General features: G+C 28.0%; 2 protein-coding genes across 4 annotated transcripts; one reads left to right on the forward strand and one right to left on the reverse strand.

The window, feature by feature from the left end:
* Positions 1–1,040: 1,040 nt before the first annotated feature.
* Positions 1,041–11,276, forward strand: LOC114125352 (alpha-tocopherol transfer protein-like). Of its 2 annotated transcripts, none has more exons than XM_027988966.2 (7): positions 1,041–1,232; positions 8,497–8,674; positions 8,741–8,906; positions 9,389–9,641; positions 10,211–10,321; positions 10,407–10,509; positions 10,903–11,276. In XM_027988966.2, the coding sequence occupies exons 2-7, from the start codon at positions 8,518–8,520 to the stop codon at positions 11,043–11,045; spliced, it is 933 nt and encodes a 310-aa protein (XP_027844767.1). In that variant the 5' UTR covers positions 1,041–1,232; positions 8,497–8,517; the 3' UTR covers positions 11,046–11,276. The 2 variants fall into 2 exon arrangements, with proteins under 2 accessions (XP_027844767.1, XP_027844766.1); XM_027988965.2 differs by lacking the exon at positions 1,041–1,232 and adding an exon at positions 2,339–2,579.
* LOC114125350 (acetylcholine receptor subunit alpha-like 1) lies at positions 11,266–21,949 on the reverse strand. 2 transcript variants are annotated; one of them, XM_050199555.1, is made up of 9 exons: positions 21,724–21,949; positions 20,809–21,668; positions 18,575–18,780; positions 17,422–17,466; positions 17,240–17,349; positions 15,158–15,338; positions 14,317–14,777; positions 12,906–13,497; positions 11,266–11,962 (listed from the first exon to the last, which is right to left on the reverse strand). In XM_050199555.1, the coding sequence occupies exons 3-9, from the start codon at positions 18,776–18,778 to the stop codon at positions 11,777–11,779; spliced, it is 1,779 nt and encodes a 592-aa protein (XP_050055512.1). In that variant the 5' UTR covers positions 18,779–18,780; positions 20,809–21,668; positions 21,724–21,949; the 3' UTR covers positions 11,266–11,776. The 2 variants fall into 2 exon arrangements, with proteins under 2 accessions (XP_050055512.1, XP_027844764.2); XM_027988963.2 differs by lacking the exon at positions 20,809–21,668 and having other exon boundaries at positions 21,724–21,948.
* Positions 21,950–22,806: the final 857 nt, after the last annotated feature.

Here is a 22,806-nt window from a genome sequence, read left to right on the forward strand (position 1 = left end):
ATATACTTAGTTAAGTATATAGATTGACAAGTCATATTATTTACATACAATTATTTTTCATATGCCATTAACATTGTTTTTTTTTTTTGTAAAATTTGATTTGAACATATTTATTTGTTATAATATGATTACGCTTATTTAACCATTTTACATCATGAAGAAAAACACAACTATATTGTACCCCATGGCCCATATGAAATATAAGTATTGGTCTTTTTACAATTTCCCTTCAAAATGTTACAGATTTCAAGTTAACAACAAAGATAAATTGTTGGATTTTTTGAAAATTGTTTTATATTATACCATTAGTATACGTAATAAACTATTTAAAAATATTAATATAATATACAAAACAATATACACAAATATATGATATATTCTTATGTACCTACTTTATATTAAATATCAGGTTGTTATATTATAGCTTATAGGATATCGGTTTTGAAAATTGTATATATTTATTTTATACATTTCAAGAAAACACAAATATTTATTTTGTCATGTATTAATATTTTGAAACTCAAATATTGTAAATTCAAAAATCTATATATTATTATAGTTATTAGTATTAGTTTTTACTTATGTTGAAATACATTGTTGATTTAAAGATATTTAACCTAAACCTCAATTCGCATTGGGAATAAATCTTATTTACTATTGATATAGATATTTGTTTATTAATATGTACTTTAAGGTAATAAAGGTCAATATTTATTATTTTTTCTTTAAACAAAATATTACGTTTTTATTTTCATATTAATTGAGTAACACAATATTCTACGATAGTATGATGCCTTTAATATTTTGTAACCGTTACAGCATTGATTTTAGAATATATTCTAAAATCAATGGTTTAGTATACCTGAATAGACTGTAGACATATTTATTTTTGTAATTGGTTTTTTTTTTTTTTTTTATTATTAAACAAATATTAATTAGCTAATGGAATAGAAATAACCAATTTTAATAAGTAGGGGAAAATTGGTACTGGTTATATGTATGTGTAAAAGTTACGAGTACACATATTGGGTTGTAGCATTCAAGTTAAAACTTCTTGAGTATGCTGTAGAAAAAAAAATTATAATTCACGCATAAAAAATTGAATTATAAAATAAAAATTATATATAATTAATATTATTTCGTTGTGCTTCATATTATTTATCGTTACGAGCTCTGACTTATTCAAAGAAAACCGAAATATTTACTACCCTCAAGTACAGGGTTACTATAAGGTGACTATACATTATAAAATAATATAATATGTCATGATAGTTAAGCACAGTGTTGTTATTTAATATGAAATATTTATTTGCGATTTGCCACACAGAAGTATTTATTAATATTAACATATTATTTTATTGGTTATTTAGTAATTTTGAGTAAACGGTATTGATTCACATACAATATATTAAATACGTTTGTACAATTTTTGAACATTCAATTGATTTTAATTTATATCAACTGAATAATATTGTCAAAATAATAATAACTTTATTCCGGAGCTGCTTATTTTTACTAACCAGAACCTATTTAGGTTAATATATTTGTACGACTTTTCCCAAGTTTGGAAAGTGTTATTGACAATTAATTGATATTCTTTATGCAATAATTGCTTCTTGGTCGAATAATAATTATTGCAAATCACAATATTTAAAGTAGTCTCTGAACTTTTTATTTGGTTCAATTTTTTTTTTTTTATATAATACATTTATCTATAACTAATAAATAGGTACCACTCTGTTGGTATTTGTATTTAATTGTTTATGGATGAGTGGTTCCCAAATTATGGCCCATCAAAGTCCACATGATAATACGGAAAATTCTTTATTTTTCTTTTGAGTGTTTCCATCAATATTTTATATTTTGTGTACATAATTATTTATTATTATTGTACTAAAATATTATTTATTATGCACCGAACCTCAAAAAAAAAACACAAACAAGCTTTTAATCGTTGATGTACACTTTGTACGAATATAGAAAATTTAAAAAAAAAACCGTATTGCGTATGTATTCTTTTCATTTTGATAGAGATGTATTGGTAATTTTAATAGTTATACGTTCAGTCAATATAAGTGGGTAATGATAATAGTACGTACCTAACTGATCAGCAATACATATTAGTGGTATGCAAAAAACAGAGTTTGGGAACCTCCGCAGGTCTACAAGGAGTGTCGACGTGTATGAACTGAAATGTTTGCGTAGAAAAATAAACTGGAAAATAAAAACCGATGTGAACTGATGATTGTATTCGTATTTATTCAATATTATTAAACTATAGAGAAGTTATAAACATTTTATATTCATATTTGTTTTTATCATAATATTATGCACTTAATTCGCGCACTTTGCTGTGGTATCGCGTAAGAAGAACTCGTTTGTGTATTATTTTACCGTCCAGCGTATTCAAGGAAAACGAGTAGAATTTAGTTTGTTGTGTTCCTGAGTATCTGTTTCATATTTACGTCGGATCTATTAACATTTACTACAGTCAGATCGTATGTAGTACTGAGAGGCAATTTTTATCTGGTGGAAATATCATTGTGCTTCGAAATTATTTAGCTTATTTAGTAAAAAAGGTTAGTATTCAAATTTTTTTATAATATAATGTGTACGAATTTGACTTTGAAATTAAACACTGTATCGATACCTAGTCTTATAATTGTATTAATAATATCATTTCCATTTTTATTTTTTAACATTTCTAAAAAAAATAATTAATAACAAATAACCATTTTAAAAATCATTTAGTAACAAATTATAAATGTATTAATTAATTTTACCAACACTATTTTTTCTATTAACAACTGCTTTTTATTATGATGTGTATGTATATATATATATATATATATATATATATACATATTATATTATAATATACTATAATAATATCGTACATTATTAAGATATTCATAAATTATACACTGGGCTATTATAATATGAAACAAAATATGTAAATCGTTATTAACATTTAGCAAACATAATACGAATAACACAATGGATATACTTATACTTGTATTTAAAAAGACACACTCTGAATACACCTGCAGGAAAAAAACAAATTGTATTTTGATAAATGTTCAATTAAATAAGCTAATAAATTTATTACCTACATATTAACTATTGAAATTCTTTATTATAATGTCTGTATTTTAATGATACTTACTAGTTACTTATATTTAATTTAATACTATCTTAATAATTCTAAAATCACATATTACTTATAATATTTTAGTGATTTGGATAATTTATTTATTGAAAATGTATTTCTTTTCTTTTAATATCTTAATATCGTACAAAATAAATAAGTAATACAAAATTAGTATTAATGATAATTTATATAATATTAAAAAAATTATAGTTTATATTTATATATTTATTTAGTTGGTTTTAAACCTGTGTAGTTTGAGTTGATTCTTTAGTTCTTTGTTATGGACAAACAATACCTGTACTTATATACATAATATTTAAATTATTATGCAAAGTTAAATCTAATGGACTTAAAACAAACAATATCCTAATTTTTTTTTATAACGTTACCCACTTATATATTAAGACGTTGAAGGCAGGATAGGTTTAAACCGTACAAGTTATATCATTTATACAATTATATTAGAAATAAATTAAAATAGTCAAACAATAGTTATTTATAAATATTTCGTTAGCGTTGATAAGGCGGATGGAAATGATTTGTCACGTAGGTACGTATGTAGAAGATTGATTAAAAAATACGATATATTTATACATGCTTTCAGGACTCTCTATTATTAACCATCTACACGAATCAATTATTTCGACGTGTATTAAATTAGATTTAATATATTTTATCTCTAATTTAACATACAAAATATGAATTCGATTGCATAAATTGTATAATGTAAGAAATGTATTAATGCAAAATTCAAATTAATGCTTTATCATAATATTATCATCACCTATATCAACCTACATAGATTGTCAAAATATCTGATTTTAGCGATTCATGTTGTTATTTTAACGTAAGGTTAGAGCATATGAATAGACATATTTATTAGAACTATTTTAGAGCTTAAGTTTTGTCAGACAGCCACCTCGGAACGTAAAATGTTTTCATAAATTTGTAATTTGATTAGCAATATAATATGAAAATTATAACATTGTTTTTATATTTTACAAATGTTACAAAACTTATATTTATTATTGAACATAATTTTAATTTTAAATTCACTTCGTCTTTTAAATATTAAAGTCGATACTTTGTCAAAATGTTGTTAAAAATTAAATATTTTAACACAAATATTACATTTAAAACAATGCCATAAGGTAAAAATTAATGTATGACTTAAAAAGCATAAGAGTTTTTTCTTAATCTGTAATCAACACGATCGTCAATTATTTTTTACTATTCCTCTGTTTTTAAACTGGCATTGTTTTATTATTATTATTTTATTAGCTTTAAATGAGTAGTTATTTAAACCGTAATTTATTTAATAGTTTTCGATATTTTCAATTTAACTCAAAATCCTAAGTAACTATTAATTACAACATGATGGTATCTTTATCATTATTATTCATTACCATGCTATAACTTTTAAAACTAAATATTCAATTTATTAATTGTAACCGCTGGGTTACTTCTTTTTTATTATGTAACTCGTATCATGTTTATTTTTGCACATATTCTTATTGTAAATACAGTTTTACAGATTGTTCAAAATTAAAATAAAATATATATATATATATTTATAAAATTAAACATTTAGATCAAAAAATTCTATTTTTACGATAAGAGTAATATTTCTATTATTAAGATTATTTATTTACTATGCTACAGTTCCTAAACTATGTAGCGGAAGTCTGGTTTCGGTTAATACAAAACGAAATATTGTTTCTTTTAAACCCGTTTTACTGCATCAGACGCACATGCTTAGGTATATAATATGTGATAATGTCCGATGTATATATTTATATGTGAAGTTACAAAAAGAACTATCCAGCTATGTTACCCAACCGGTTATTAAACTGTAGTTTGGATATAGCCTTGGATTAGAATTCACGGGCGACTTTATAAAAGGAAGTTAATTCAATGTCATAAAATTGCACAAATCAATAATATGATGTTATGTCATAATGAAGTGATAGGTACCTACTAGTTTATTTGGGATTCAAAAATCAATGTTTTGATTTTCAAGTTTTATTATTGTACTGTGTCCATTTTTCCTTACACATAAAATAGATTTATCATCACAGTTTATTTTTAGAATATTGAGTAACAAATATTAAGATATTATCTTGTTAAGGTCCGTACACCAACATTTGTTTTCTATGTCTATCTCCCTCATAATGTAGGAACAAAGATATTCCGTATTTCTACGATTACGACTCTCCGGTTCTATTTAGGGCAAAGGTACCTATTATATATTTTATATAACTGAATATTTCCTTTTCATTGACCGAATAGATTTTTAATATTTATGTTTTTAATAAGTAATTAATAGTAAAAAATAATCGAAATAATTTTAAATTAAAACATGTTTATATTTATAAAATGTAAATATTAAAAATCCATCCAGTTAACGTATAGGACATATTATTTTTTATAAAATATATACGGGTGTCTTGGCCCTAAGCTGAACAAAGAGTCGTAATCGTGGAAATACGGAATATCTTTGTTCTTTTTTCATGTGGGAGATAGACAGAGAAAATAAATGTTTGTGTGGTGGCCCCTTAAGCGTTTGGGTTCTTCGCTAATATTATTTCTATATTTTGACACTTTGTACTTGATAATTTGTATATTCAATATATTTTGAAAAAATATGTTAGTACTGTGAAATCGAAGGTACTATATACGATTTCAAGCAATGAAAATAATAGTATTAATGATGGATCAATAATCAGAATTCTATTTTTTAAACAATGACTTATTAATTCTATAATTTGACATTTTACAGTAAGTTTTATTATCAAACACTATATATGGTAGTTTAAACTCATTGATTGAAAATGTTTTGAGATCTGATGATAATTCTGTTATATTAATTATTGCTTTATATACAAATAATTTAATTTGGTAGTCTGTGTATTTGTATTTTGTCTGTACTTATTTGACCCTCGCTTGTAAAATATGTAAATTAAATATGTATGGGTTCGAATAATTTTAAGTTATATAAAAAATCTTATATAATATTTATATTTCGGTAATATTTCCATATTCATTTATAACTGTGTATAAATTATTTAACTTATTTAATCGAATATTTTAACGGTACCGTTACGCCGTCATGGCTATCGTCTCCTTGGATAAATTACTTTAATGTACGTATCTGATATACGATATCAATTATTTTTATACATAACTAACGCAAACACATAATTATTGAAATTATTGATTGTATTTTATACCTATTAATTCATTCCACATAAATCTCGCATAGTTTGTTTTTACTTTAAGTATGAACATAATAATGTTGTTTAAGTCTTTTGTGACTACTAAAATATTTTTATTGATATAAATTATAAACATCTTTAATAATGCTCTATTAATAGTATACTTAACTCTATGTTATTCATTGCTCCAGTTGTACATTTATCAAAATATGGTTTTAAGCTGGTGGTTTTCGACATTGTCTGTAAAAAATACCAATTAGTATGTCGATTGTTTCATCGTTTAAAATCGTTCGTGAATCTTGATCCCATATAATTAGATATTTTCAATAAAATGTAATAATAAATGTAATAAAAAAAAAAAAATTTTCTAATTCTTACTTACGGTATACACGTGTTAAACATACAATATTTTTCAATAATAAAACCATGTTTTTAATTAATATTGTTGTGACAAATAATTTGCAACATTTATGAAAAAATAATTTTACTGCTAAGCTTTAATTACGTCATTATCATATTTTTATAGTAATAATTATTGTGCGTAGATATATAATATTATTGTTTACATACACGTTACACGGAGTTGTAGACACACGACAATCGATTACGAGTGAAGGATGCAATAAAATTTTGAAATTATCTACTGACAAAAAAATAATTATCTTTTTAGTAATCCAAGTAATCCAACTTATTATCATGTGGTCTTGCAATAGTTCAGTAGTTAGTGTTTCTAAACTGACTTGCAGTTTGAACTGTTTAAAGGTACTCATATGGCAGGTACTTAATATATTAGGCTAGACGAATACGTCTACAACAGCTAATTCATCAGTGATTTCGTGAGGTTGTAGTTTTTATCGATGTTAGTCTTTGAATGTGATTAAAATATAAAATATAATAATATGATTAAGTAACGAGACTACGTACCTAGTCAATTATAGTTTTTCACCATAGTTTTGAATGGTTTTTTATTGATTAAAACATTTGAAGCTCAATGCTATTTAAATAAAACACTATTTTGTACAAGTATACGTAAAAATAAACAATTCCAGTTAAAAAATAATTATTTGTAATAATTTATTTAAGTACTCCTTCAAGTTATAGGTTAAAAAATAATTTACGGATAAAATATTAAAATACAATTTTAACATTTATAACATTTATAAATAATAATTGACATTTCCTCGGAACACGTGTACCAAACTCCGAATACAAATATTATTAATAAATAGTTTATTATATAAACACACAATACGTAAACAGATATACAATTTACACGTTAACATTTATTTTTGCCGATTTCAACCCCTTAAAATCAAAATTTTGTAAAATCGTTTCTTAGTGTTCGGTAAAACTATAATATTAATCTATCCTCAACATTTAAAGTTGATAACTAATAGGTTTGTCTCTGTATTGATTATGAATGAGGACAACACTTTTATTTTATATATATATAGATTATAGATTTACCAAAATATTATATTATATACAAATAGAAGTTATATGCTGCCGCTAACTTTTTTGTAGGTATTATCAAACTCTAGAACTTAATCATACATCTCTCATCGTTAAGGCAGCGTTCATATGAAACTTTTTCGTTAGACCGTTATTTTCTTTGACTTACTGTGTAAATCAGACTACCAGGTAAAAGTCCTTTAATTTTTAGGATTAATATTTAGTCTATGACACTTACAAATAATGTGGCTTTCTATTGGCAAAAATTTTTTCAAAATCAGTTCAGTAGATCCAAATATTAGCCCCTCTCACAAACTCACAAACTCATAAACTTTATAATAACAGTATAGATATGTGTTATGATGAATAGAGTAATATAACTATAAATTGTTTGAATACAAATAAACTTAAATTAATAACAATATTTTAAGATTTATATGACAAATTATTGATTTGCATTATGAACAAGTCAGTGACTTCAAATCGTCGTGTTCATTAGTTATTAATCATTATCCAATATCCATCATAGGATTATAGTATACATATATAAGATATTTTTTATAATATACAACGTAACCTGTTTCAGTGACGATTAATTATTATCTTTATTTGATATGTAATGACATTTAAATACTCATACATGTATACTTACTTATTAAATCCAATTTTCATTTTCAGTCTTAAATACGTTGAATAAAAATGCCGGAATACTATGTTATACCTAATGAAGATGGAGTGAAGAGATTAATGAAAGAGTATGGTTTGACAAGAGATCAAATTAATGACGATGTAGCCACTGTCAGGAATTGGATGCTAACACAACCACATTTACCTAGACTTCCAGAGTCTAAAAATGGTAATTATTTGTTGTTTAATACATTTTTAACAAATTAATCTCAAATATATTTAATTGATGGTTCAGATGAATTAAGTTTTTGGATTGAAGGATTTTTACGACTTACCAAAAACAATTTGGAAAAAACAAAACTAGCGGTTGAAAGTCATTTTCGCATGAAAACATTGTTTCCACAGGTCTATGATGTGAATGATTTGTCAAATTATGTGGAAAGTGATTTGTATGATTATTTGTGAGTATATCTTTTGTACAACAATATAAAATTTCATAGCAGTACAATATTAGTTTTTAGAACTAAGTAAGTAAAACGGGTAAATATATTTTAATTTTAAAATAAATTTGAGTTTTGTAAGTTTTTATTTTATTTAACTGTTTCGGTACGTATTATACTTACTATTACAAAGAACGTATATGCGTATCACGTATGAAATCTTTTTTTGAAGATGAAATTGTATTCATTCTCACATAAATTAGTTGTATTATTGTCAACACTTACCAAGCATATTAACTTACCTATATACATATCTGAATTCGAATGAAAAATAATAATAACTAGCATTTTAGTTAATAATAGTTGTTTTCAGGAAAATGTTTTTTTTTTTTTTTTTTAAATTGGGACAAAATTATTACTTTGAACCTCGCCGTTATGTTCACTAATCTCATTTATTCCAGTGGTACCTATGATTAAATAATATTCAAATTTAATTTCCACAGAACCATGGTTATGTTCCCCAAACACACGCCCGATGGTCTTAAAATAATGTATTATAGCTTCAAAGATAGCAATTCACAGTTGTTTCGGCCAGTCGAGATATACAAGAGAATGCGTTTGATGTTAGATATTTATCAGAAGAAAGGTATCGATTTTACTGGTATACACGTTGTGATTGACACGAGGAACATTACGTTGTCACACATAAGTCAATTTGACTTGTTCCAGCTCAAGAACCTCATTAAACTCGCACAGGTCAGTAAACGCCGCTGAAATATGTTTTTCGTAATATTTTCAACCACTATAACATAGTTAGTTTAGAATTTTAAAAATAATCAAAATAATTTCTTTTTAATGTAATAACTGAAGTTAGTTAAACATTATAATTTATTTTGACTTTAAGTAAAAATTATTATATTGTGATTAGTAGTGTATAATTAATTGTATAATATTATATATTTATTGTTTTGTAAGTGAAAAATCATTCAAATATTATAATATACTATATAGAACACCACAACACCATAATAACATTATATTAAATATAATACTAATCTGAGGGCTTATAAACATTAATATTATACAACAATGAGTATAATTTAATTGATAAAAATATGTATTTAATTAAACAGTTTGGTACCATAATTTTTTAGACATGTTAATATATTGCATCCTATATTAAATGAGTCAAATTTTTATAAATTAAGATGGAATTGTATATTAAATTATTAAATAAATAAAATGAAATGTTCACTTTTGTGTTGGTAGGACATATTTTAATAACCTAAAATTATTAATGATTTTTAATTATTATATATTTTCAGAAAGCATATCCATTACGTTTAAAACACACTCATATTTTGTTCCCGCCAAGTTTTATTGACGTGGCTAAAAATATCTTAAAACCATTTGTGTCGAAAAAAATGTTTGCTAGAGTGAGTGTTATGCTAATTTTGCACTTAATATGTGTGACTTGTGTAAACATTGCATAATAATATTTTTTATATTATAATATTTTAGTTATCTTTCCATAAGAACCTTGAAACTCTCTGGGAACACATACCAAGAGATGTACTTCCAATCGAATATGGAGGATATAATGGCAATTTGGACGTGATAAGAGGTAAAAATAACTGTTTGCTTAACTTACCAATTATTATTTAATAAGATCTGTGTTCATGATTCCATTATATTATAATGTATGGTAATTATTTCTTAATGGCAACATTTTTATTTGTATATTTTCAAAATTAATAAAAATAAAAAATTACGAAAGTAAAAAATGTGTTACATTGGCTTCTAATATAATATAAATCTATATGTATATATTATATAAACAAATATATAAATTTATTTACTTCATATGTTTAAAAGGTCAAAAAATATCTTCTATAAACTGTAAAAATTTACTGTCTAGAATTTCGGAAGGCTGACATTATTTTATTTTGCATACCTAGTGTTATCTATGTTACATTAAAGTTTTTAAATATGAATATAATATATTATTATGTTTCAGAGGAATGGAAAACACTGATTTTGAAGAACAGTGAGTGGTTTTTGTCTAATGCAAGTTATAAATCAGACGAGTCTAAAAGACTGAAAAAGAAAAAATCATTTTCCTGTGAAAAAATCTCATTTAAAACTTTGATTTTGGACTAAACATTTGTGAGGGTAAATTATGTAAAAATGTTATTATCAGAAATTTTTTTAAAAATTACATTAGTTATATCTCATTTTTTTATACATTAAATTATGTATTTATTTATAACTTAAACTATAAATATTATACTTAGTATTAAGCATAGTAATAGCTAGTATTGTTAGCGTGTTAATAATATTTTATTAACTATTATATATCTAAAAAATAAATAACGAAAAATGGATTTATTACATCATTCGTATATTTTTAAGAAACCAAATGACATGATTTGTAATGACAAAGCATTTATCTGAATAATTTAGTGAAATTCAACTTGGTAGTTGAATATTTAAACAAATGCGGGTCATACTCTTAGTCTCGGTATTAAACGAAATATAAAATAATAACAATAAGTTGTACAATATTATTATAATAACTGATGGCACCATGGTCAATGGTGATATTGAATAATATATTATCTAATTATAATAAATAATTTATAACAAATAAAATATGAACTGTAAAACGATAATTGATAATATTTTATTTTATCAGCAACAACGTTTCACGCCATATTATATGAAAAATCAATTGTAAAAAAACCAAAAATCATAACGTATAATAAAAACTTGATGATTAGTAAAACGAAGTATATTTTATACATAATTATAGGATTGTTATCGATTAACTGTTTGTATTCACTAAGTTGTTTACTAAAAAACGTCATTGAGCTTTGTATTGTTGTGGTGTCTCATAAAATGGCTTGCAATTTCTTTTTCGCGATTTTGGAGTAAACAACGTCGATGGGCTTTGTCTTGTCGTACAGGGCCGGTGCTTGGAAAATGATCAGAGCTGTGCCAATGAGACAGGCACACGTGAATATCCACAGGAACAACCTGTCCAAGACCATAGCTACGTATTGCCAGTCTTCAATGATCTGCAAAAGAAGATAACATAAAAATTAGTAGAGCACTGCAGGACGAATTATCGAATTCAAGATAGGTACTCGTGATTATTTTTTGCAAGAGACATATTAATATAGTATTATAAGAATGGATGATTTTATAGGAAATAAAGGAAACAGTTGTCTTTGCTATACTAGCAAATTAGTATTTTAACGACGAGTACTACGTAAGAGTAAAATCAAGAAAACACTTTGGACAAAAAACCAGTTAAGGCGCCCGGTGCCAATGCGATTTTGTACACGAAAATACGCTTTTTGGAAATAGGAATCCTGTTCTGTAGAATCAACCAAATTTGATATATTTTTTTTTTAAACTAATAGAGAAATATATTCTACAGGTCGCACCGATCTCTGTTTTTCAATACTTTTATAATATAATTTTAAGCAATTTTCTATAAATTATATTTTACTATTATTTTAAATAAAATAAAAATCGGAGCTCGATGTGGCCTGTAGAAAGACTTCTTCTTTCAAATAAAAATATAGTTATCAAAATCCGACAATTCTACAAGGCCTGAGAATTATTCCCGTGAAGTCATTTTTTTCGATATAATACACCTTATTAACCCTCCCCCCCTAAATAGGTATCAGGGTAGTAAATTAGTGGAAAAGTATTATAATTAAGGTGGTAACTAAAATATAAAATTTAATTTTCAAATTTTATAAAATTGTGGAAAATTTAAAAATCTGGAATCGGGACCCTTAAGAGTAAGTGACGAAGATTCGGCGTACTAACTAAAAATAATATGATATAATCATGTAATTAACCGTACGGGGGATTTTACCCAAAAGTCGCACCGTCGGCTAGGAAAACGATTCTCTCCCCATTCTTTCCACCCGTAACCTCCTCTGTTCGAGGTCATATAGTTTTCTGACCAGAGTCATCGATATTTCTAAGTTGCAGCAAGTCACTCACCTCGTCGAACTTATCTTGGTTCTTGACGTGTTGAGCAATGAACTTTGCGTCCTGGATGGTCTGCATAGCCGGGTCGTGCCTGGGCTGCTGTTCCACCGGACACCCGTGTTGGTGCTGGTGATGGTGGTGATGACTTTCGAACGTCGGACTAGCCAGACCGTCATCTGTCGTGGTCGTCGGGCTGAACATGTCGTCGTACTCGTCTTCAGCGTCGAGCTCGATCGCGTCCTCGTCCTCGTCCGACGCCATATTCACCACCGTGTCGTTAGACCCGGTCATGGCACCCGCACCAGCGCTAACGCCCGCCCCACCGCTTACGCCACTGGTCCTGGTACCGCTGTACCTTGACGACGGTAGCGGTGGAGGTACATCATAATCGAAATTGTAACCGCGATTGTAGCCCAAGTACTTATCGATCTCGGACGGTACGTCGAATACGCCCGACATGATTTCACCGTGCTTTTCATCGTCGTCGTCGTCGTCCTCGTCGATCGAGTCTCCCTTCTTGGGCCGCTCAATGAACAGCACCTTGGGCAGAATCTGGATGAATAGCTTCACCACCCACGGTCTCATCTTGTGCGTTACCGGTGATCTGTTAAATCCAAATCGAAATTGTATTTTGACACATTATATAATAATTACATTTTAAGAATTTTTTAAGATTTTAAAACCGTTTTAGCCTTTACCGAGCATAAAAAAAGAAAAGTTCTGTTTAAATTAGTAAAAATACCTTCAATTTTATGGATAATTAAAAATAAAATATTTTTATAACAAAGTATTTTATAATAGTTTACAATGCAGTTATTACGCAACACTTCTACACTTCTATTTTTTAGAAATGGGTTTTGACAGTTTTTACAACCAGTATCTACTGTTAAAAAATTTAAGCAAATGTACTATTAATTATAATAACGATTTACGTTTATCATTGAGTCTAACATATACTTTTGTGTTAATATTACACCAAGTAATAGTAAAAATCTTCCTAATTTCATTTAATGTTCATTTATAAATATTTTATATTTTTTTTTTACTGTTTGTTAATAATTTTGTTATTTTAGATTTTAGTATTTTAAATTACTTTTATGTTTCATTTTATGATATAATCAAAATCTTTCATACCAATATCAAAATCATCTTACAACAAAATGGTGTATCGTTGTGTATTATGTTGTATTATCAGAAATACTTATGTTCTTCGTCTACGGTAGCAAAGTCAAACCAGTTCCCTTTACCACCTCATTACTAAATTGACGTAATATTGTTAATTGTACAGGCAATACGATTGCATAAGTCACAAAGCCACACGTAAACGACGTGCGTGTGAAACGTCTATTTCACTGTCTACCGCGATCGTCGGACTATAGAACACCACGGAAGATAAATAAAATTCGACGTCGTGTGAGTTTACCTGAAGTTAACGTTCAGAACGGCTACGGTGACAAACACGGACAACGTGACCAGAACCATGGTGAAGAGTAGATATTTTCCCAGCAAGGGCACGGTGAGCGACGTGGGCGGTATAATCTCGACCAGCAGCAGGAAGAACACGGTGAGCGAAAGCAATATCGATATGCAGAGTGACACCTTTTCGCCGGACTCGGATGGCAGGTAGAACACCAACACGGACAAGAACGATATTCCCACGCAAGGTATGATCAGGTTAACCGTGTAGAACAGCGTCTTCCTTCGAAGCGTAATGTTGAAGAATATGTCCAGGTACGGTTCCTCACAGCAGACGTAAAACTTTTCGTGTCTCACGGCCGGCACGCCCATGATGTCCCACTCGACCGATAGGTAGTAGTCCTGCAGGTCGATGCCCACTTCGATCACGTCCGAGTCGGGCGCCTGTGAAATGTGCCGCAAGTCCATCTGCGTCGACGGGGAAAATACGAAAAATAGAGAGATAATGAAAATAAAAAATAGTCAATATATTTAACTACTTAGATACATTATTATGCTTAACGAGTTCTACCGAAACGTGACACACTTGTGGTGATTAAAAAATCATATATCAACATTAATATTATAGTATAACGATAATATCATCAACTGCGGTGCTGACGACGATTCACGTCCAATATCAATACAATTGTGGTTCAATCAATCAACTCATACTTTAGTGTGACTACTTTCCCAGTGACCATCTCTTCCCGGAAAATTACCTTTTCACCGACTGACAAAGAAAACATTTCGGACGTACATCACGCCGAGAGCACCACCCGGCCGATATCGTTAGCGCAGTTTCTCACCATGTATCCGTCGTATGTCCACGATCCAAACTTCATAGAACACGTCTGCTCGTCAAACGGGAAGTACTCGACGTTTATTTCGCAGAATGATTTGTAAATGGCTGGCGGTTTCCACACGACTTTTCCAGTATAATGCAGTATTGCTTTCGTCATTATTGTCACTTCGTAATTGCCATCAGCACTGTGAATTGAATAAATAAAAAACGTTTTTCGTTAGTGTTGCACACAAAATTATCAACGTTTCTGACTAAAAAATAATTGATCAAAACTATTCGTATAAATCCAAATGTTGGTAACCAAACTAAATTTATTAATTATAGGACACTAAATTTTCCTTTATCAAAATAATCAAACAAATTTCAGAAGTGTATTATGTAATATGTTTTGAAAACTCTAAACCTACGTTCGTTTATGTACTCGAAATAGTATGTAATACTTCATAGTTCTAATAGATATTTAAAAATATAACAGAACTATTAAACTACGTATTTTAATAATAGTGTAATGAGACGATTATGTGAATATTATAATGCACATATTACGCTTGTCCTATACTTTAATTTAAAAAGTGCTCTACGTTACTCTAAATATTATAATAATATTATTAGTGATACAAATATTATTTACATATATGTTATACATTTATAATGTATTACGAATTATGAATATTATAATATATCGTTGCAGATGTGTAGATAGTGTAGATACTCCAATCTTTCTTACGCATATAGTGACAAATAGATACGGTAATGGATTGAGGATGACGAGAATTTAGAAATATTAAAATCATTAAAATAATATGATATGAATTTATGAATTAATCACTTTTTAGATACCTCACTATGTTTAATTAACAATATAAAGGCAGTATTTCACCGTGTACAAGTATCCTGCACTGCCAGTGTATGATCTGAAATTCTGACCTATACCATATAAAATTTATACTTAATAATATAGTATAATTGATCCATACCATTTACAAGAATGGGATTATTATTACTAATACAATATAATATATTCTATTCTTCTTTATATAATATAAGTTACCAGACTAAGAATCGATTTATTATGCAAACAGTTCCATTTTAATTTGTGCGCTTTATTAACTAATTACATGAGTTAAGTTTTTTATTTGGTATCAAAATTGTGATTACGGTACTCGATGGCTTACATAGTAAATCGTATAATTTATTTTCATTCGTTTTAATAAATTAAAATATAATATTAAAATTTCCGTTCAAAAACTTAAAAAAAATTATAATTATCAATTTTGTATGGCACACGTATTACTTTATAACCACCCTTAGACTACGGGAAAAATGTTTTTTTCTTCTTTATAAAAAATGAATATTTCATAAATGCTACTTAAAAATTTAATTTTATACATAATGTATATTATACTCAAAATTATTGAATAGCAATGTGTGATATTAACATATTGTACAAGACTATACATGCAAATTATCAAGTACAAGTATGACTTTACTCCGTGGTTATCACCTCTTGAGTTCAGATGGGTCAGCCCTGGTCCTTGCAGTAATTTGGTAATCAATAGTATAACATAATATTAATCCTATAGTGCATACATATTTTTAATTAGTTATTGTATATTTCTTTTTCTTTTTTTTTTTGGCTGTATTTTATTAAATCATTAAAGATTAAAGATATTATGGTTATGGTTTTCTCTTTTCAAAATTATCCATGAGTAGAAATTATGTATTATTATATAGATATTATAGTTTATTTTATAAATGTATAGCCTTATATATTTTATTGTTATTGACAGTTATACATAATATAATTCATTAGATAGGTAATAAATTCGTTTCACAGATTTAGACGTTTTCTATTGTATTGTAATATGCCTATTGCCTAATCTAACATAACTAATTTTTATTATATAAGCGTCATGACATTATTTATGAAATTAGGAAAACAATTATTATCATTTTACATTTTTTTTCATGAGTATTATTAAGTATATTATTTCACGTTCTACTATTAAGAATATTCAATGAAAATTAAATTGTTGTACATAATATTTCAATTTTTAATAATTTTTAAATTACACATAAAACCTACTTGTTGTATAATACTATGTCTGGCAACCAAATATGCTCAGATGGTACGTGTAGAGTATCTACTCCTCCGTAATCTTCGGGATTCCATTTAAGTTTATAGTCATTCCATTCCTAAAAAATATACAATACAATTTAAACATAAGCTTTACCATTCAGTTCTCGTAAATATTTCTTATTTCTTACTTGCTCGACCCATACATTTGTTGTCATAATTTGATTTCTTAAATTCTAAGAAAAATAAAATTTATATTAGTTTAGCTTACAATGATTATAAAATATTAATTTTATTTAAGTGTAATGATTACGCGTGGTTTTAATCTAAATAAAAAGTTATTTTTTAGTTTTTTTTTTCTTAGATAGCTGTTTTCATCGAAATATGTAATATTTGTCACGCGTTATATTATTCTGTAGGGTAGAGTAATACATTGAAAGTTTGCAGTGATTAATTATTAAGTTCTTTGGAAAACAGATAGCGTTATTAATTCCAACTGTCTACTGAAATTCACATCAGTATAAGTCACTAATGTCAAATAACTTTCTAGAAATGATTAAATGTTGTCGTCGAGAAATATTGACAAGATGATATAAACTTTTGATTCGTTGTAAACATCGGTAGAAAAACCAGTACAATTTTAATGAAAAACGCCCGAATGACAACGTAATAATAACATTTCTTTTAAACGATAATAATGAGTTTACGCAGTCATAAAATAAAATAATATACGTTAACATACGTTAACGATCATTAACGGAACCATGCTGTGATTGTGACGATTTACTAAATATATACTTTATGCAGCAGGTACAAGCTAGATTATATTATTTAAAAAAATAATATTACATTTATTTTAATATAATTAAAATTATATAAATTTGTCAACAACTATAATGAATAATGAACTAAGCGAAAGAACTCTAATTAAATTTTGGCGTATTTGTGTATCAAATTAAAGTAAATAATTAATTGTGTGAAAAAATGTAGAGAGTTGATTTTCACAAGACAGTGAAATATTCGAAAAATTTTTAAATTTATATATTCCTATTTCCTATTACTTGTTCACTGTACAATTTATCGTTATAGTTTTCCAAGTATCATAAGTAATTTATTAAATTGAAAAAAAAATGTTGAACTCTAAATGAATTTGTTTCCATTCGGTTCTTCGGGAATAGAAAATTTGGAAATCATGAATCCATAGAGATAAAGTAGTTACCAATACTAAAAATGTGGTAAATAACAAGTGTACGGACCCTCTACTTTATTGAGACAGTAGCTAAAGAATAAAATATTATTTGGGATTCGCCACTATATAACAATACATTTAATAGTGACACTTACTACTTCGATGATTTGAGACAGTTTTAAACCCATTTTAACCGTCAACCGGTCAGAGTTGTTTCCGACGGGTCTGATGAGCCTGTTGTAGTTACTGAGCAGATCGTCGTACAGTCGTTTAGCATCGGCGCTCCCGTACACGGACGCGTACGGCAAAGCCAATTGCCCAACAATGACCGCGGCGAATACCGCGCAAAGGATTTTCATTACTAAAATTCAAAAATCACAATAAGTTTGTATTTATACGATTATGGCAATGATTGAAAGGTACCTATTACTGATATAGGTTTGGTTTCAAAGAAGGAATTTTTCCTATTGAAACCATAAAATCATTTTAGCATAATAATTGTTTTAAATGAAATAATGATGTACCTACCTAAATGAACGACTTAACATAACAATACGCTGTATAATATCATTGTATTTACATATGAAGCAACGTCAAAATATGTTTTTATAAAATAATACTGATTTATTTGATTGTAAAATAATAATATGCAAAGGTAATGCGTTCTGTTGCACAATAAACGATTTGTACAATGTTTATGATTTGGTAATCGTTTTAAGAAGAAGGATCAAAAACACAAGGAACAGCGTGTAAAAGTTTTAAATTTATAATAAGTCCTATTGAATATGTATAAGTAAAAAAAAAAAATTATAATACGCAATACGAATGTTGAGACTCATAGCATGCAGGTATATCAATCAAAATATGATAAATGGTCGGAACACGCATTAATATATTTGATATGATCATATTTTATTTTCAGTGTTAAGCGTAGGCGTATCGTGTATTGAAAATAACCCATGTATACAAGACAGCATCATCTACTGGCTATATAGAAAGTATAATGTTATTATGTATTGGTACATTTAGGGAATTATTGGTGTAATAGTATTATGTATAACGAAGTAAAAAAAAATAAATTTGTGATCAAAGAATATATGCATCCAGGATATGTATAGGCAACCTTATAACTGTGGTATTCATGTTACCTATATTATCATTTATGTATTTTAATGGTTATTATAATATATAAATTAATTGTTATTTGTGTGTCATATATATATGTATTATGTATATAATATTTTGCTCATAATGATAGCTGTATATTAATTATTGTTATTATTTTTTGAAAATCATACTCTAAAAGTACAATATATTGTTTATGAGAAGCCAGTTATTAGGATCGATTCAACCTTGACATGTCTAAAAATCTTAATTCTTCATTTGGACCCCCCCCCCAAAAAAAAAAAACAATTAATCATTTATTTATTAAAATTTAAAAATTTAATATTTTAACTACATATTAATTCTATATCATCTTTTTAAATATATATTTATGTTTATTTTACCTATTTTATCCTATCATATACCTAGTCTCATAAATTATATTTTTTTTTCAATAATTTCATAATTTTTATACAATAGTTTGAATAAAGGTGTGAAGTATAAATGACTATTTAGTACTGTAGCATGTAAAAGTAAAGTATATGTTTTGTTTGTTTTGTTCTACAGAGATCCAAAGTTAAATCTTAAAATATGTGAGTTTAAGAATAATTATAAATTAGTTAAATTTAGTTAGAATAAAAAAAATTAATTTAAGTTAATAAAAACTAAATTTAACTTTGTTAAAATCTCAATAAATATTTGTTCCACAAATTTATCTATAAGACATTCAGTCGTAAAGGCCATAACATTTTTTTTTAATATAATATTATTCTGGTAGGTACATTATTATAATCTATAATGTGATATTGCTTATGATCTAACTATGTGTTATATATTATTCTTTGTCGAAATAACAGTATGTTTAAAACAATTTATGTACTATGAATTTTTTTTTTTTTGAATTTGTATCGTACAGATTGCCTTGGAACTATTTTAACATATCAATTTAACACTATAAAAATTATTCTAATGTAAATTTTAACCCTGAATAATATTAAGACAAATGTTTATAGATACATACAAATTAATAAAGTTGTATTCTAGTAATAAATTATACATTTGGTGAAATAAATAGCAATTAATAATTGACCGAATAACCTATTAATTGTAGAGTAAAATTAAAGTGTGTGTTTATTTGTGAATACAATAAATAGGTATGGTGATTAAAAATCAAAAATAATCAACTACTTAAATACTCTATACTATAGTCTAATAGTGTAAATGTTTATAATACTTTTTAATAGCGTTAAAATAGGTGTTTCATCGATAATAATGACTTAAGTACCGCGAGAAATTGAACGTTAATGAGTTGATTGGTCTTGATCACGGACGAAAACGACGATAAGTGATTGTACACAATGTGCTCGGAGTTCAATGGCATTATTACCATCGATTATAGGTAGGTACTTATCCTATAATAAGTTTAGTACCTATAGCACCCGATGCAAACGTTTGTCAAAACGTGTTAGCGCGTCGTTACAATAATGGCCTAATGAATGAACGGATTCATTATAATATTATAACATTAAAATATACACGATACACCTGGATCGCCGCGGTTTTCATACTATTTTTAATATCTACTCGAAAACGTCGTCGTTGTGGCGTGCAAAGGGAAGCCTTGTTTCAAAGGACCGCACGTATACGTATTATACACATTATACTACCTATATTATATATCGCGATGGTAATAATGCTCGAATGGAAACCTCGCGAGTGCTGAGTACGATGATTGTGTACATAACATTATAGTACAAAAGAGAGAGAGAGAAAAAAAAATATAACAACTCCATATCATAATCGGCGCGCACACACGTTCACCCTTTTGTGCGGCGCAAAAGCGTCCGTGACAGAAGTATTGCGGAAACGCGGGTGTGGCGATCGGGGTAGTCGGTACAAGGGTAGCAGGGATGGTAGAGGCGGTGGCGGTGATGGTGGTGCGTCAAGAGGCAAATGGTCCATTGCAGGGAGGAGAGAGTCAGAGACGTGGAATGTGTATTATATCGATCGACCTTGTTTTCAACGGCTTAAGCGTTCGCGCTGCACGCGCGGCGCTCGGTTTTGGTTTCGCACGAATAGTCCGTTAGCGAAAAAACCGGCAGCGGCACCGAATCTTCGAGGATTTTCAAAAACCGACATCCAACGCTAAATATAGAGTTGTAGAATTTTTATTTATTTTTTTTTTTTTTTGTGCTCTTACTTTTTTCGAGACGGTAATTGGACCGGAAACCCGCGATATCGTCTTTGTCGCCCTCGTCCCGGACGCGGTCTCACAGCGCCTACGACGACGATGACCGCACATCAATCGTGCACATTGACGAGTGAATCATGTTGTAAATTTTCGTGTTCGTCTCGTACCCAGGGCGTCTGGGCACGAGTTGGCTGCTGTCGCGTGTGTATTTTGGGCGTGAGTGTTGCACTGATCTCGGCTGGAGTCCGTACGCGATTCATCTGGTGCCGGTGGCGGCGGCGGCGGCGCGATAGGGGTACGGATCGGGTCGAACGTCCACGAACGGGACCGACGCGCGGCGGGCGGACCCGTGTAAGTCGATAAAAACGGTGTACGCGAACGCCTTTGGCGCCGGGATTTTGGGCCGTTAATGACCACCAATCGTATTATACAGTTGATAACGAAGATGGCGCGAAACGCACAAATCGAATATTAGATACACATTGTATCGTGTTACTTTGATGTGAAATCCGATACAATATTATCCGAGGAAAAGATTCGATAATGAAAACTAAATGTGCCTTTTTTTCTCAAACACGTTAGGTTTCGTTGGTTGTGTTAAATATTTTACACGATTTTGTGTTTTTTATTTTTTAAATTTATTTTACCTTACTCACTTAATTGCTATATACATTAAAAATAAGACATTTATTTTTATCAAATAATTATTGTGCGACAATTTTACTGCCAAAAGATCGTATTTATAATAGATTATATTATTATTTGGTTTTTAATATATGTTTAATTAAAATATACACGAATAGATTAGTATTTTATCTCCAAAAACGTTACTTAAATTCTGTATGAATTAGTCACAATAAAATGTAATTAATTCAACATTAAATAATTTAAGAAGTAACACTAGTAACAGTACTTTCAGCTTAAGGTAATTTAAGCACTAACACTATCGTTCAGACAGTAAAAAATACTATTTTTAAATTTTCTGTTACAACTTCTTAAAACATTAAACAAATATAATATCAATTCATTTTTTCATTTTTTTCTTTCTTATTAACTTATATAGAGTACATAGAATGGCAGTCAGTGAAGTAT

Source organism: Aphis gossypii, chromosome 1, assembly GCF_020184175.1.
Source record: "Aphis gossypii isolate Hap1 chromosome 1, ASM2018417v2, whole genome shotgun sequence".
NCBI lineage: Eukaryota > Metazoa > Arthropoda > Insecta > Hemiptera > Aphididae > Aphis > Aphis gossypii.